This window comes from Microchirus variegatus, assembly GCF_963457635.1.
Source record: "Microchirus variegatus genome assembly, chromosome: 21".
Classification (NCBI taxonomy): Eukaryota; Metazoa; Chordata; class Actinopteri; order Pleuronectiformes; family Soleidae; genus Microchirus; species Microchirus variegatus.
The window spans coordinates 865,001-881,417 of record NC_139822.1 but is presented as its reverse complement, the minus strand read 5'-3'; the positions used below and the strand labels follow the sequence as shown (position 1 = coordinate 881,417).

Here is a 16,417-nt window from a genome sequence, read left to right as displayed (position 1 = left end):
GAAACTTTTCAGGATCACCAAATCTGGATAAGCGCAAATAGGATAGGAAATCAACAATGTAGAACTATAGATATGTAAAGAGCAACAAGTAGAATGTAGAGTAGCAATGCAATTGAGCGTACACATTAATTAGTGACAGAATTTAATATATTATTTGTGGTCATACATTTTGGGCCTGAAATCCACGCTGAATCCACCCTTCTCATGGGATCAGTATAATCCAGATTTTTTGGATCAAAGTGATCCCAATCCTACAACAAAGTTCTGAAAAACCCAAACTTAAGGTTTGATCCGGATCAAAACCAAGATTGGATTACATGATCTCATCCGATTACGTAATCCTGTTTTTTCTTTTGAAAAACCCATTTTCAAGATTTGATCCAATCCGTTATACAAAATCTGAGCGGATTAATTTTGAAAAACCGGGCCATGGAGTATGAAATACATAGTGTCATTTTAACCTGGAACTGATATGGTGTTGTAAGTAAACATTCTGTCAGACTTTTAACTACTGGCGCACCATAGTCACACATTTTCTGACACTTATATCAAAGTTTGTTTCATGATTCTCAAGATTGTGTGATTCCTCCACTCGTATATATATAAAAAAAAAAGTCTTCGCCCTGGCACTATTAAACCTCCTCCATATAGACGAGGCTCTAATGAGACACTGTAAAACATTCTGGAGCAATTAGAGCGTTAATGGATTTGAAAGTGAGGAGAGTGAATTACCACAAGCATGTGCTGACGCCATCTAGCGGGTGTCTCACCCGACTAACTTTTGTACTGAGAGAGAGACAAAGTGAGAGAGAGGGAGTAAGGGGTGGGGGTGCTTTAAGTTAGGGGGTGCAGTTTTCTGGCAGTTTTTCCCCATTGCCCCCAAACACTGACCCTTTAATTCACCTTCCTAATTAAATGGTGTAGCGCAGACTGTGTTGCAAATGAACTGGCAACATCGCAAGACAGCTCCCTGATGTTTTAAGGACATATTGGCCTGTGCACATAAATCATAACAAAGCCAAATGGGCTCCAACCCAAATGGGCTCCCCCTGAAACTATTTGTTTTGCACGCAGCCAGGGGAGTGCGACTAATCCAATCCAATTTCCAGTCAGCACAAAGGCTCGGTGATTCACTGAAGAGAAAGAGAATCACGAGAGACAAACTGTGGAGCGGTGCTGCCATATACCTCCTGGCACATCTAATCCCAATAAGGACACAGAGGCACCGTTACGGATGCGCCGAGGGCGCATCGGGTACATGACGGCACAGGCTCCCAAGCTGGATGCTCAGGCTCCTTCTCATGGGAGTCGTGTTCGCAGGAAACCGCTCATATTGACGTCAGATTGGTGAGTGACTTAAACGCGTGTGTTTCCACGACAGGAGCGACCGCAGCTGCGTGGGTCTGTTCCACATGAGCTGCACCCACGCAACAGACAAACCAAGCTGAGATGCACCAGCCGCTAAAACTATACAAAATATATATTTAAAAAAAATAAAAAAAACATCTAAGTTTAATGGACACACGGTTTTTCAAACTCAGTGTGAATTGATGATTTGATCAGTGAGGAGGAGGAGAATAGAGAGGAGGCAGAGCGTCGCTGCATCGCGCAGCTGACAGAGAGACCACTTGTGCCGCCGTCACAACTGTGCCAAGAGACAGGGAGTCTTTGAAAGCGACCGGAGCGCACCCGAGCGGCATATCAATCAGCGTCCCGGAGAGCGACGCGCAGCGCGTAAAAACGCATTGTCTTTTAGCTCTGCGCGCGCTCGCGCGTGTGTGTATGTGTGCGGACCAGAGAGCTATGGTACTTTTCATGTGCGGAAAAAGAAGGACAGCATCAGTCACGGGCAAACAAATGTGAAAAAAACCTCAATTCCCTTCGTCTTTATACGAGTGGGCACCGACGAAGAGACGCCGGACCCGCAGGATCATCGATTTCACACTTAGTGGTTTTTTTTTTTGCGCTGTGTGTGTGTGTGTGTCAAGAGCAAAGAGGAGGCAGTTAACGGCCGGGATAAAGATACTTCTCTTGGACGAAACACTCATTTATGTCACCATGAAAGCTGTGGTGTTGTTTTTGCTTGTTTGTTCTGCGGCATTTTTCGCTGGGCTGCAGTGCGCCTCGCCAAGAACCACGGCGGCGATGGATCTCACCACCGCCGGCTTCAACAGCAACAGCAACAGCAACAGCAGCACCGGCGGCGGCGGCGGTGGTGGTGGTTATAGTGGTGAAACTGGTGGGAAAAAAGACCAGAATCAAACACTGGACTCCAGGCTGAAGAGGAGAAAGGTGGCTGTGGATTTCGTGGTCCCATCTCTGTTGCGCTCTTTCCTGGCGGAGTTCATAAAGAGGCCATTGAACGGCGACTGCCAGACTTTTAGCGGATGTTACACAGTGCGTGCCAACTTACAAATGCACTGCATACCTTTGCAGAAAATCATATCCACTTTTGTGGATCCCAAGTCCGCAACAGATTCAGCACCGAGGAACATGTCTTCAGACGGACAACTCCCCTTCTTCTTCAAGCGGCCGTTGTCCAAAGTTCTGAAACTGAGCTTGAGGGAGTCAAGTCAAGTAGTGGTGGAAATCGGGGAGGATATAGTCAGGACGGGATGCGGGGGCCTGTCTGTATACGAGGAGGATCCCGTGGTTACTCTGGAAATGGACCTCACATCTATTCTGGAGTGGTGGCTCGGCTCAGGGGGAAGCCGGCTTAGAGTCCGACTCATGCCTGAGAAAAAGGCGCAGGAGCCCGGCATCGGGGATCGGTATGCCGCGGCCATACGCGCTGCAGACCCCCGTCTTTTCCTCCAGATATCGTCCCAGGGTGAGTTCCTCTCACCCTCTGCATCTAACCCATCTTTCTCCTTCCCTTTTTCTTGTGTTACACACATGCATTGTTTTTTTTTTTGTCTTAGTAGTGAGGACGTTCATTAATAAAACGATCCTACTGCTCAGCCCACTCTTTTCTTTTAATCCAAACCTTAAGACTGAATCTTACGACTGTTCAAAATTATGTTTTTTTTTTCTTCTACACACATGCATCTTCAGCAGGCCTCCTCCATGTTGCTCATGCAGACACAGTGGTTGTGGTTCAAGTTGTGCTGTGATTAAATTTTCATGCTGGATTCAGTGTGTGCAAAGATATGCAACACTTGTTTCCCTGTGGCCCAAAAAACTGAGCAGGTAAAGAAATGTCTGATTGAAAAATTACATGTTTGCGTGCCAGTGTGTGTGTGTCTCAGAGGTAAATGACCCCGGGATTCATGTGTTTTGTTTGCTGGGTGCTGTGATCAAGGGAACTCTCCAGATTCCTGTTTTATTATTGATGCTACCACAGCAGTGCTCAGAGACAAACTGCCAGTTAAATTTGATTCCCTAAATTTCATTATTTGGATCCACTCTGCATATATGCAGCATCTTCACTGGCTGGTATCATTATTCTTTCTCAGATGTTAATTATTTCTTTATTTGGAAGCAAAGAGCTGCATCATGCACAGATGCCCACATGTAATGCGATTCTAGTTTGAGAAAGTGTCTCAGTAGGGGCATCCTTTCCTTCACTGGCTCCCCCTTAACGATACCTTTTCAAATTCCCTGAGCCTCCCACTGCTTGAAGGAAGGTTGGATATGTGAGAGAACTGGGTTTATTTTGATTAGCCACAAATTAAGCTGTTATCTCCAAGAAAGCTTTCACACTCAATACTCGAGGGTCCCTTCTATCGTTCTCTCTAGCATCGGCACAATCAGTGTAATTGCTTAATCACTTTGATGAGGGGGGCTGGCCTAGAAAAAATACATTGAATTTTATCAGACGGAGGCAAAGCAGCACCCCCCTCCCCCCACCACACCTGCAGGCATGTGTACACATATTAACATATTATACAAACATGCAAATACACACTTATAAAAACTGACTCCATGCGACATGTAGGCCTGTCGCAATATTCAATAAATCAATTAATCGCACGATAATTAAAATTAGCTCGATAATTTTTCTGGCTGCGATAAATGCCATTTGCATGCTTTTTTGTTTTCCCTGTCTCTCCCTCTCTCTCTCCCTCTCTCTCGGGTCCTAAAGTGTGTGAAATTTGATGTAGTATGCATGCCAGGTGGCTAGGTGGCGCTGTGAAGCACTGCCATACAACAACACCAGGAGCGCGCGCATGCGCTGAAACTTCCTTCTACTTCTCTCTAGTAGCGCTGAGTAGCCCACAGTCGAAAACCAAAACATTGACTCGGCGTAATTGCTGAAATGACTCCTGGATATGTATCAGAGCAGCTAAGGCGACTTGAATGTGCGACTGATGGATTCTAATCCACATGTTTGTTGTTGTTTGTCTGTAACTGCACATGGATCTGACGTCAGCGTACAGGAGGGATAGCCAGTGTGACGACGCTGAAGTTGGCACCACATTCGCCCCCGGTTCTCTTTAGAGAACCTGAGGCGAATGTGGTGCCAACTTCAGCGTCGAATGTGGTGCCAACTTCAGCGTCGTGCCAGCGTGAGCAGCTCAGAAAACACTTTTGCGTTTTCAACCCTTTAGACGGGAACGCGACAGCGGAGCGTTTTTAAGATTTCCACTCTGGAGGGTGGGTTCATTTTTTTGCGCTTTTAAGCCCCAAAAACGCCATCGCCGTCTAAACGAAAGGCACATCTGATCAAATATTTTGTCGGTTTCACCCGGGAGCGTTGCCGTGTAAAGCCAGAGTAACGATGAGTGAACCCTCATGTCAGTCACTTGTCAGTCGCATGATGTGTGGGGAGGCGGGACTCCTGGTGTAGCCTACCACAGCAGAGTGCAGCTGACCCATTTTATTTATTGCTTTTGCTTGTTTGTTAATTTATTGTGTTCTAGTGTTAAATATTCTTTAAAAATACAAGTTTATTTCTCTTTGAAAAGGTGTACCTGCATTATTATATCATTATCATTGTATTAGATGAAAATTATCTAAGAACAACAATATTATCGATTATCGCAATAATTTCTGAGACATGTTTATCGTCCAGCAAAATTTGTTATCGTGACAGGCCTAGCGACATGACATGTTGCCTTGGTGGCTACGAAGGCATTTGTGTTAGATTTCTGAATGAAAATGACCAAGCAGATGACACGTACACTGATGGGTTCATTTTCATTCATGCAGAAATGCACACACCTTTTAGCTGTAGTCAAGAAGCATGTGAATGCAACAACACACCGCAGTTCCCAGCAGGCAACCCAACAACACAGCTGCTAGTGTTATCTGGTGGAAGCCAGCAGGGGATGTTGTCTTGGGTTTTATAGTGAAGACATCAGCTCTCTCTCTCATTGTGTGTGTGTGTGTGTGTGTGTGTGTGTGTGTGTGTGTGTGTGTGTGTGTGTGTGTGTGTGTGTGTGTGTGTGTGTGTGTGTGTGTCACCTCTTTATCGTTGCAAGTAGCTGAATTACTGTATCAAAGTGGTGTAGTAGAGCACTAGTGGATCAGCTTGGTTGTATTGTGCAACAGCGTTCATGATCGGCAGAGCAACGTTTTAGAAACAAACCATAGTCTCTGACTGGTGGTTTAAAGCTGCAGTAGGCTGGATCCCTGGATTGTTGTGTTTCACTTGAATCATATTTTGGAAACACAGCCCTCTGTCTTGTCCTGAGATTATTGACTGTCCCTAAAAGTTGATGTCGTCTTCTGGTCACAAAACAAAATATTGTGAAGCTACGGATCCAGTTCCCTTTTTGAAACCAGGCGTTTACAGATTTCACGTGCTGTCAATCACACTGGTGTCCACTCATACATGCTATTTTTCTCCTCAGGAAAATGTTCACTGATGTTATCAATCAAGGAAAACTAATTTTCCCATAGACTTCCATTCAAACTGACTACTTTTTTGCAACCAGTGAAGGCCTCAGTCGGCAAGCTAGATGACTATGTCCACTATTTATGTTTGTCCATGGTGCTGGAGTAGTTTAAATTCAAACGGTGTCAACCCAACTTTTTATCCCCAACCTACTTGTGGGATAAAATGATCTGATGACTGGTCAGTGGTCATAGATGTTTTCTCTTAACTGGAATTCCATTCCAATATATTACATTGCTCATAAGACTGTAATCTGTAAATGATTGTGTTAACAGATAACAAAAGTCCTATGCCCTAATCGACTAACTACTACCGCCAAATATTGGCCGTTGCCAACAGTTTAATCCTAAACATGATGTTTACCCTCCGAAAAAGTTGATTTTGTGACTACATAAACTAAAAAGACTAAAAACACAAAAACAGACTGCTCTCTAGTTTCCAATTTATCATCTAATGTACATTTCCAGGGCAGCTTCCAACAGGCACTCCAACAACACAGCTGGTGACCATATGTTTTGTTGAGTAACCAAACCTGAACCATGAGAAATGAGAACGGTTAAATCAACAAGAGTTTTTTGTCTGATCCGAAAACACATTGTTGTAGAAACAAGATATATTACAACAGTCCTCTACAAACTGCCATTGGGGAAGCAGGGGATTTTCTGTTCTTTCTTTCACTGGTATGATAGTGGATATTCACAACAAGTATTGTGTTGTAAGAAAAATGGCTACAGTCTTAGAAATAAGGGTTCCAAAAGTGTTCCAAAATTGCACTAATGGTTCCAGTTCCAGAACCATTTTGATCCAGAGAACCCTTTAAAACCATTTTCCTGAATAAAGGGTTTTAAAAGGGTTCTACCTGGAGCCAAAAAGGGTTCTCCTATGAGGACAAGCCAAAGAACCTTATATGGTTCTACTTAGCACATTTATTTCTAAGAGTGTATAGAGCAACTCATCATACAAGTGTCGGCCGATAAAGGATTTTTGCAAAACTCTGATCATCCCTCACAAAGCTGACTGAAAACACTGTGCCATCGTCAAACTTCCAATCACCAGAATCCATTGTATCCTAAAAGCAGCAAAGTATAAAGATATTATTTCAGCTCATTCATTAATGCAGACTAATCTAACCAGCGTTAAAGGCAAGGAAGTGCAAAGACAGCAGCTTTCATTTGAATTAATAGGCTGCCATCAATTGTTTATTACTTCCATGAACGTTTCTTGTGTTTCTTATCTCACCCATCCTTCATCCTCACACAACCCAGGAACTGATCAAGTCTTTAATCATTAAAGAAGCTCAGAGGAGCAAGGAAGCACTTCCTGAAGGAAGCTTCAGCACTGACACAAAAGCATTCATTCGTTGAAAATGTCTTATAATGATGAACCGCATTGAAAGCACATTATGTGAATGATTTTTTTTTTTTGTCCAAATTCACTAGGGAAAGGACAAGTAACAGCATCAGTAGCACAAAACCCAAAGCAAAGAGGAACGCAGCATTCTCTTAGAGAGAGACTTTTACAGAAGCAGCTTTGTCTCCTATTGCATGAATTACCAGCATTTGCAACAAAATGAATCTGATCCCTTTGCATGGCACAGTTAATGAATAAAATTTCCCCTGATAAACAAGGTTTAAGAACACAACAAGTCAGAGGCTGTTTTCTGCTGTATGCTTGTGATTCAGACAAAGGAATAGAAGACAAAGAACATTTTACAGAAAAAAAAAAATAGTTGGCATTCACAAAATGCAAATGTTGTTGGCTCTCTACCTTTTTTGTTTTTTGTTAGGCAGTGTCTCAAGAATGTGACATTTCTGTGGTCAACAGTGTTTTTGCTTGTGGACTCACTTCACTTTCAAGGAAGTAAAAATGGCAGCACCTCAACCTGCACAATATATCATTGTATTTTCTGTGGCTCGAAAGACCACCAATAGTTATCGTCCATTAAAATGTTGTATGTGACATATAACACCAGTTAGTTTCCAGCCTTTGTTGTTTAAAACAAAGCCTATTCATTTCATTTCTTTTAATGAACACAGCAGTCAAATATATATAAAAGAGACCACAACTTTAATAATTTGAAGAAAAAATAGCAATTACTTCTTATACAGTGAAATGAGCAGGTTCTCTCCGGCTTCCTCCCACAGTCCAAAAACATGCAATATGGGGATTAGGTAAATTTTGTCACTCTAAATTGACCGTAGGTGTGAGAGCATGAGTGAATGGTTGTTTGTCTCTATGTGTGGCCCTGCAACAGACTGTCATTTCACCATTCCTTTCCTCTCACTCGAAACACATATTCCCTCCTGCTGGTACTAGTCTACTGCGTATTGTCTCACTCCATCAGTTACTTTTACAACCCTGATTGGCCTGTGTTTGGCATTTTTCTGTGTAATGTGTACGCTACACTTTTTTTTCCCAGCCTCCGGTAAGATGCTGGCTATTAGCATGAAATAAATACCAGCAATGGCACTGGAATAATTTGACGATCAGGCAAGTGTGCCTATGGGAGTCAAAGCATTAAATGCTGCATCGTACATTTATACTTACTCGCCCTATGGGCCCTATGGGGGAGATCATTAATGTGAAATGTTTCTATGAGATACAGTGTAGGAGAGGGGCAGGTGTGATAAAGAGCTGACCTCTACTTTATTAACCTCTGTTATGTTCACCAACGCTGCCATAAATAGGCTGTAAGAGAATCATTAAACGATTTCAGCAGTAGGAGCAGGAGGAAGTGCATGAGGGAGCCCTGCTTCATTAACCTGCACATGCCTACTATGAGCTCTTTAAGACGTTCATGTTCCTCGGCAAGCTACTTGGAAAGAGTGGCTTGATAAACAGGCTTAGCAGGATCTGACTGAGGCCCTCAAGTAAAAATGACTGCGACTGTCGTACCTGAGAGCAGCCAGTGTTTAAGTTTGGGTTTTTCTCCCCATGTTTGCCCCTAAGCTCTGCCTCAAAAGCAAACACGCGATGTCAAGAGTTGTGCTTGAGAATCCCCAGCTCTCTGTTGTTTCTTTGAGACGCGTGTGTGTGTGTTAGCCTTTAGGCACTTTTTTTTTCTGAATCATTAAAAAAAAAGACAAATGGAAATGTATGAAGATAGATTATGTGCTTGGTACTTTGTTTACCCTGTTGCTTGTGGCCTTTTTGGAAGAGGTTCCTTCATGAGAGATGAATACACTTTTAATTTCTCTCATCCCAAATGCATATCCCTTGTCTCCTACTTGGAATATTAGCCTCGAGAGGGAGCTATGTTTTACTGAGGCTGTGGGTGAAAAAAAAGGTTTTTTCTTCTTATTAATACTTGCACTTCTTAATTTTAAGTTCAAACACAGAGTCATACACAATTTTGTCTTTAATATCTGGCGGTTTGTTGACCTTTGCACTTGTAAATTATTCAACGGGTGTACAGAATAACTGTGCACGAGACAAAAAGACAGCAATGCCAACACATGGTTTCTTTATCTTTACTTATAAATAACACCTAAAACTGTGTGAAAAACGCATCAAAGATGTCAGAGGTGTTTGACTTTACCGGTCAAGATGTGAAATACAGATTTTGAATAGTCCCAAACTACTCAAAGATATTTTATGGAGGCAACTCGACATGGGCCCACGTGGCAGCGTAGTGGCTACCTGTTAACTTGCAGCAAATCACCAACTCAGTCTGACCTTTCTGGGCCTTTCTTCATGGAGTTTGCATGTTCTCCCTGTGTGTGCGTGACTAGCAACTAGCAACTAGACAATGCAGGAGCACATAATATGTATAAAAAAGTGGATTTTGGGTCATATGAACCCATAAATACTACGCAGTGTCCCTTTAATTAAAATATGAGTGCTCTACACTGCAGTGCAGGTCCAAAAGTCAGATTGGAGAGACTATAAGTGTTGTTCAGTTAATATCAAGGTAAGCAATTTTGTGCATCATTTGCTATTATTCAGGTGTTACATTTCAGACATACATATTCATCATTGGCTCCACTGATTTCTACAGATCAGCAGCAGCCATAGACAAAAACACAAATTGGTTGACCTCTAGTATTTTAAAGTGGTGCCTTCCTCAGCGAGGCGGAACTAGAGCTATTAAATGTTGCAAATTGTGTTTAAAGACTTGGTGTGAACGAAGCCCAAACACAGCTCAATGATGCAGTGCACCTGCTGACCTTTAATTTAGTCTGTCCAGGTGCTGAGCTGCAGGAAAAGAGCCATTACCTTGCAAGTGAGTGCATGGACTTGTGTCAATCAATGTGGCTCCTGACATTTAAAGCTTGTATCAATCAGCCGCTAATGGGGAAATCAATGAGAAGTCAGAATGGCATGCCACTTTATTATTTATGCATTTCTATGATCAATTCAGTCAAGCAGTCAGTGGCATGTTGTGACATCCCCAAAGGCCTATGAGGACGGCCCCACTGATCAATAGTGTGAGTTACGCTGAGCATGGTCAAGTGCATGAGTTAGCTGAACTCGGCCTGGATTTCCTTACAGAGCAGTTCTTTTATCAAGAGAGATTCGTAATGAAAGGATGGATCTCCTTTTCTGCTGCAGTTCTCCAGTCATCGTCAGTCTGCTGTCGCTATTGTAATTGTGAAGGAGTAGTGTGAGCGTCAGGCGTCCCACTTTCAATTTGCACAGGTTTTGGCTTCATTAATTTACCCCTCTTCACAACTGAGAATCATCAGACATTAACTGCATTCACAATTGGAAAACCTGGAAGCTTTTTTGTGAACTGAAAGGATTACCACACGATATGCACTGTATTGTAGGGATGCACAGTCCACTATTTTTCACTTCCGATCCGATCTCTGAATTTGGATATCTGCCGATACCGATACTATTCCGATATGGATGCTCTGTTTACTTTAATATTATTATCATCCTTGTTATTATCATCATTTTGACTATAAGGCTTTAATAAACTCCTTTATACAGGCGTTTTAAAGTGGTGACGGCTGTGATTACGTCGGCTGAAGAGAGCAGGTTGCGGAGCTGAACTTCCTGGTCAATCATGCTCGTCTGCTAGCTGGCTGTAAACTATGGAATGGATTTCCTGAACGGAGCCGTGCATTACTCTGCGTCTCATTCCACTTTTTGCAGCCAGCTATCAGAGCAGTCAGGGAATCACTTGTGGAGACATTTCAGCAGAAAAATCTCTATAGTTGAATCGAAAATGTCCGATCCGTCAATTATGTCTGTATCGGAACCCGATACCGATACTGGATCGGATCGGCCAAATCCCTACTGTATTGCTCATATAGCTCTTTCTGTTTCTATCGCAACAACTCCCCTTCTCTTCTCAGTGTCACAATGGATTGTTGGCGAATTACTGTTCTTTAATGAGATTACCCCTGAACCTGCAATAATTAATATACATCAGTCTAGTTGAACAGGTCAAAGGATTCTGGTCTTAAAGGAAGTGTGAAAACCTTTATTGAATCCTGAGCTTCTGAATTATTTGGTCAGACATTATTTGGCTCCATCTCAAGAGCACAGGGAGTGCAACTGTTGCCCAAAAAGACAAGCTGTTTGCATTCTGTAGCTGACCATACTAAAATATGAAAACACACAGCTTGCCAAACAGGGAGTTACATGTAAACACATTGACATTGTAAATAGCCGTGAATGCCTTTTATGACATTAATCACTCTCATTGTGGTTAATGCTCGTGTTACTGTTTTGTAAATTAAATGGACTCAAGGTGACTTTGGCTGTGAATTCCCTTCTCACTTCTTATTCACCTCTGTCTTTGTGTCTGCTTCCCCTGATGTTTAAGTTATTTATGCCACTTGCCTGTTTTTTTTTAAAAAACTGTGAGCTGCCTGTTTGATGAATGGCAATGCTTCAGCACAGAAGTTTAGCTCAGAGCTAGGTGTGGAGATGAATACACACTGTACACCAGCTGAATGTGAAGCTCACACTTCCTCCCTGAGATGCTCCACTTCCATAATGAGAGAAGTAAATAATGTGTATACGTGAGTGGTCATATTTTTTTTCCCAAAGTCGCTCACCACACTTGGCTCCATGTGGATATCTATTCCCATGTGTCTGCCAATTAAAATCCCATGATTCCAGCACGGACCCAATTTCTGGATATCTAACTTAGTTGCAAGTAAATAACAAGGTGTGCATTTTCACTTTCCTAGTATACTGTTGAAAAACAGTATATAAAGTTTAAAAATATGGTTATATAGTTAAGTATGTGTCCCTAAATGGGATAAAAGTGAGATGAACACAGAGACTTGTCATATGAGAGTCTCAAATCTCTTATTTTCTAGACTTAAATCTGAATGTAAATAAGAATAACATTTTGACTAAATGGAGACTGCAGGTTTGCACATACACAATAAAACTGTCAAGGTAAAGGTTCCATATGCATATCCGTATCCATTATGCACAATCAGCTTTTTAATCATTTTAATACTTATATTTGGGACTCTGGAGGCCCTACCAGTTGCCAAAGTGTGAAAAAAGATGACTCACTCATGTTTTTGTGGTCCTCTTCAGTCTAAGTACAGGAGATGAAACACATTTTTGACTTCTCTCTCACTCATTGGGACATCACAGTGCGCTAAATTCCTGGAATTGTTGTCTCACGGAGCTCCGCTTTGTCCGTAAAACACGTGAGAGTGCTGGCGTGGGCATCTGAAAAACGGAAAAAAAAAATTATATTATTGGCTCCACAGTGCCGCACAGAGTCCTACACAAACTTCCAGCCTCAGAGGATTTATCTGTCCAGTGGATACATGTTATATATGATGGAAATGTGCCTGCTAGAGCCTGCAAATTATGACTTTTCCAAATGCTAACTGCTGTTAGCTCCCAGTAGCCTCTGTGCCTGATGTCATTTCCTGTCCCTTAAGTTTCGTTTAACTTTTTTTTTTAGAGAGAGATACTACTAAACAGAGCATTCTGAACAGGGCGGTCTTGGCAGGGTGATTGAACTGCTGTGGTGCTTGGAGAAATAGGGTATAATATGGGACCTTTAAAAAAAAACTACACAGAGTGTAAGTTAGAAAATTCACATGAAATTCCTTCAAAATGTTAGACATGGTTGGTTGTAGTATAGAGCAGTGTTTCTGGTTCGTAAAGCTGCTTTAATTGATGTTTTCTGGCCTGGACACAGTCAGTGCGTGAGTCTGGACTTTGTCCCTTTAGGTCTGTAGGTGTCACCTCCATCTGAGATAAGCCCAGCCATTATTGTTTCTGCCACAATCTTTACGATAGTGGTTTTGGGATGGTGTGGGAAGCAGTCATGAGTATAGACGGTGTGTGGAGAGGGCTCAGCAGACAGAGTTGTTGGCTCAGCCTTTGCTGACTGTGAGCGTGGGAGGGACAGGGGCCAATTCTGAGACGACATCCAGTAGTGTGGATCACCCAGCGACCACAGTTATGGGAGTAATGTAACATGGACAAACACTTTGCATTTGGTGTGAGTGCACCATTGGAGTGAAGAAGTATTGTCACATTTATGGACATTTATTGATATCATAAGTTGTCCACTGATAGATTACAATTGTGCAAAAGCTTGACTTGTTAAGTCATTATAAGACATGCAGAAATTTTGTGTCAAACTGTGTGGGGATAAATTAGACTGAGGAGGGCTTTCACAGTCTTAATACCCCATTACACCTCACTCGAAAAGCAGTTTAAACCTGAGTTAAATGACACAGGTTTTTATTGGCTTTGGCCATAATTTCTTCTTTGTCTTCATTCTTGGCAGTGATGCAAATTCCTGCGTTGTTTCCAGTGCAAAGCTTTGACAGGCATTAATCTTCTGGCCGTTACTATAGCCATGAGTCATGAATGTTTTTAGCAAACATTTTACTATTTGGAACAGGACTCTAAATTTTTATTTCATCATTATGATCAATTACAAGGTGAGGAAAGATGCAAAACCAAACACCATAAAGGTACCATATTATATCACATTTCTCCGAGTTAACCTAGTTACCTGGTGTCTTAATGAACATTAAGACACCAGGTAACATGTCTGTGACATGCTTTGGTCAAAATACCATAAGAATGAAGCACCACAGCAGTTCAATCACCCTGCCAAAACAGCCCTGTTCAGAACACTCTGTTTAGTAGTATTTCTTTAGGTCCACCTTAAAAAAGAGTAAAACGAAACTTAAGGGACAGGAAATTACACCAACCACAGAGGGTACTGGGAGCTAACAGCAGTTAGCATTTGGGAAAGTAATAGTTTGCAGGCTCTAGCAGGCACATTGCCGTCATATATAACATGTATCAACTGGACAGATAAATCCTCTGAGGCTGGAAGTTTGTGTAGAACTCTGTGCTGCACTGTGGAGCCTTTCCGGCAATACCCCCTGATATTTACTGCGAAGGAGACTTAAGTAATGAATGTGATGCATTGCACACAACTTCAAGCACACCACAAATGAGAGGTTGCCCACAGCGAAACCTGTAACGATGAAAGTCAGAGCTGTTCAGAGACTCAGCCTTCAAATGTCTTTTCCTGTAAAATGTTTTATTACCTTTGGGAACATTTCATCTCTGTGACATCCCTCCTGGCCCAAGTGTGGGTTCGAGACACTGTATCTTCTTTTAATGTTTCAATATACTGTACATAGCCCAAAGTGTCATTCACTAGTAGCGCCTAAAATTTCTATTTCAGACTCAAGGTTGGTGTCTTCAAAATAATCTGCAGTCATGATGAACACTGTGTTAAATGTGAGAGTGACAGCAGTGAGCTTCAAAGGTTAAAAAAAAGAGAGGGTAATTGTGTGATTCAACAGGATTCAAGCGTTTGTGTACAGTTATGTAATGACACAAGGGAACAGTTGGCAAAGTGACAAATATGTCATCATAGGAATGGATGTTGTTACTCAAGTAAACTGATTAATTTATCTTAAATTATCGTTATAAACTGAGAAGACTGGAACACGGTGGTACAAAAGAAAAGGTTTTTGGCTTGCATTTGTATGCTCTGATATATATATGCATGACTTTTCCAATGACTTCCAAGCAGGGGTTAGGTTAATTGAGATTGACTGTAGATGTGGTGTGTAGTCTGTGAATCAAGGTTAATGAGATCTTAGTTTTTGGGCCAACAAATGCAACAAAAAAGAGCCTTAATAGGCACTGAACGTGTGTTAAAAAAATGCACAGTATCACAAAGGGTATGGGTAATTAATCGTGGTGAACTTCTATTATGATGATGATCGTGAATGAAGAAAAACATCAATATTTCATGAGTGACTAGAAAATTCTGTCTAGTTTGCCAGCATACAGTCCTTTTGATTTACTTTTTAATGTGCCACAATGGGCAGCTGTGTCTTTCCTCATGACTCATGATTAATGAATCCACTCGCATGATGTATCCTATCTGCGATGTTTTTGACAACCAGACGAAGGCTGCACCTATTTATTTTTTTATTTTTTTTACAATAAAACTAAGATAAGATTGTTTTTGGTCATTGCAATAATTTCGGAAACACCAATTATTTTGGTCAGGATACGTGTGATGTAAAACTTTAAAACCATCCCATAACAAATGGCCCTTTCATAGATAAGTGGGCTTTTGGTTTATTTCATTTATTTATTACAATATTCAGAGAGCGGGTAGGATAGTAGCACAAAAATCAAAGGAAAGGAAGATGTATAATGAAAGTAGAAGGGTAGGGGAACACACCCATCATCTTTCCAGTCCAGTGAAGTGCTTTTCAGTGTTGTCAAACAGTCTTTGGTTTTCGCACATCTTAACATTTGAGCCGGATCAAACCAGTCCCCATGCCGTTAACCACTGAGCACAAAGAATCAGATGTGAACATGACGAGAAGAAAAGCTTCCAAAGTTCTCCTGGATTTAAAACGCCATTAACACATGTGGCACAGTTGCCATCCACACAAAGCCTGGCAGCCTTTTTGAGGAGCGCAGCCTGAGTGCTCTCAGACCACATCCCCAGCTCCCTTTATGATCGGTAATGGGATTGTTGAGGAGCGCCAGCAGCATCCTCGTCACAGGACAAAACCCACTTAATGGGGTATGATTCGCCATGAATGGGCGAAGAAGAGTAGTTTCTCGCTGAACCCGCTTATCCCTTGAAATCTGCACAACCCCAAATCCTCGCCCACTCTATCCAATATTCCAAGTGGAGGCTGACATATTCAGTCCTCTTTGTATCACCCTTGTCCATTCGTGTGGCAAGAAAGAGTGTAAGTGATAAATAAAAGTATTGAGTGCTGCACCATGTTGTAAAAAGGAAGGTTCTATTACATTAGTCATGCTAAAGTTTGTGGTTTACTGAAGCAAACACTCAGACATGCTCAGTGGCTCGGACTGGCTCAGGGGATGGAAACACAACTTATTCAGTTGCTGAGATCAGTGGAAGTGAATGTGAGCAGTTCCTTTGCGGTTTTGAACTCACCATTGCCATGAAACGGCTTATCTTCTCAGTTGGGGCAGAGTTGTGATGATGTCCTACCCTGTGCTCAATCATTTTCGCTAATTTCGGGCAAGCAACATTAATTCGTACTTAGCATTTTGGCTTTAATGAAGAGTGAGTTCTCCTATTTTCTCCCCAAGAGTCACAATTTTTGTCAATTTCTAGTC

The 16,417-nt window shown here is 41.9% G+C and overlaps 1 protein-coding gene across 1 annotated transcript in view; it reads left to right on the top strand.

Moving 5' to 3' along the window:
* Positions 1-2,058: 2,058 nt before the first annotated feature.
* The window catches only part of alk (ALK receptor tyrosine kinase), a gene marked incomplete at both ends in the record, with an annotated part of 379,437 nt that continues 365,078 nt past the window's right edge, over positions 2,059-16,417 (top strand). Inside the window, one exon of the mRNA XM_083907769.1 lies at positions 2,059-2,830. Within this exon, the coding sequence (XP_083763895.1) occupies positions 2,059-2,830 (772 nt within the window). The remainder of the gene's footprint in view (positions 2,831-16,417) is intronic.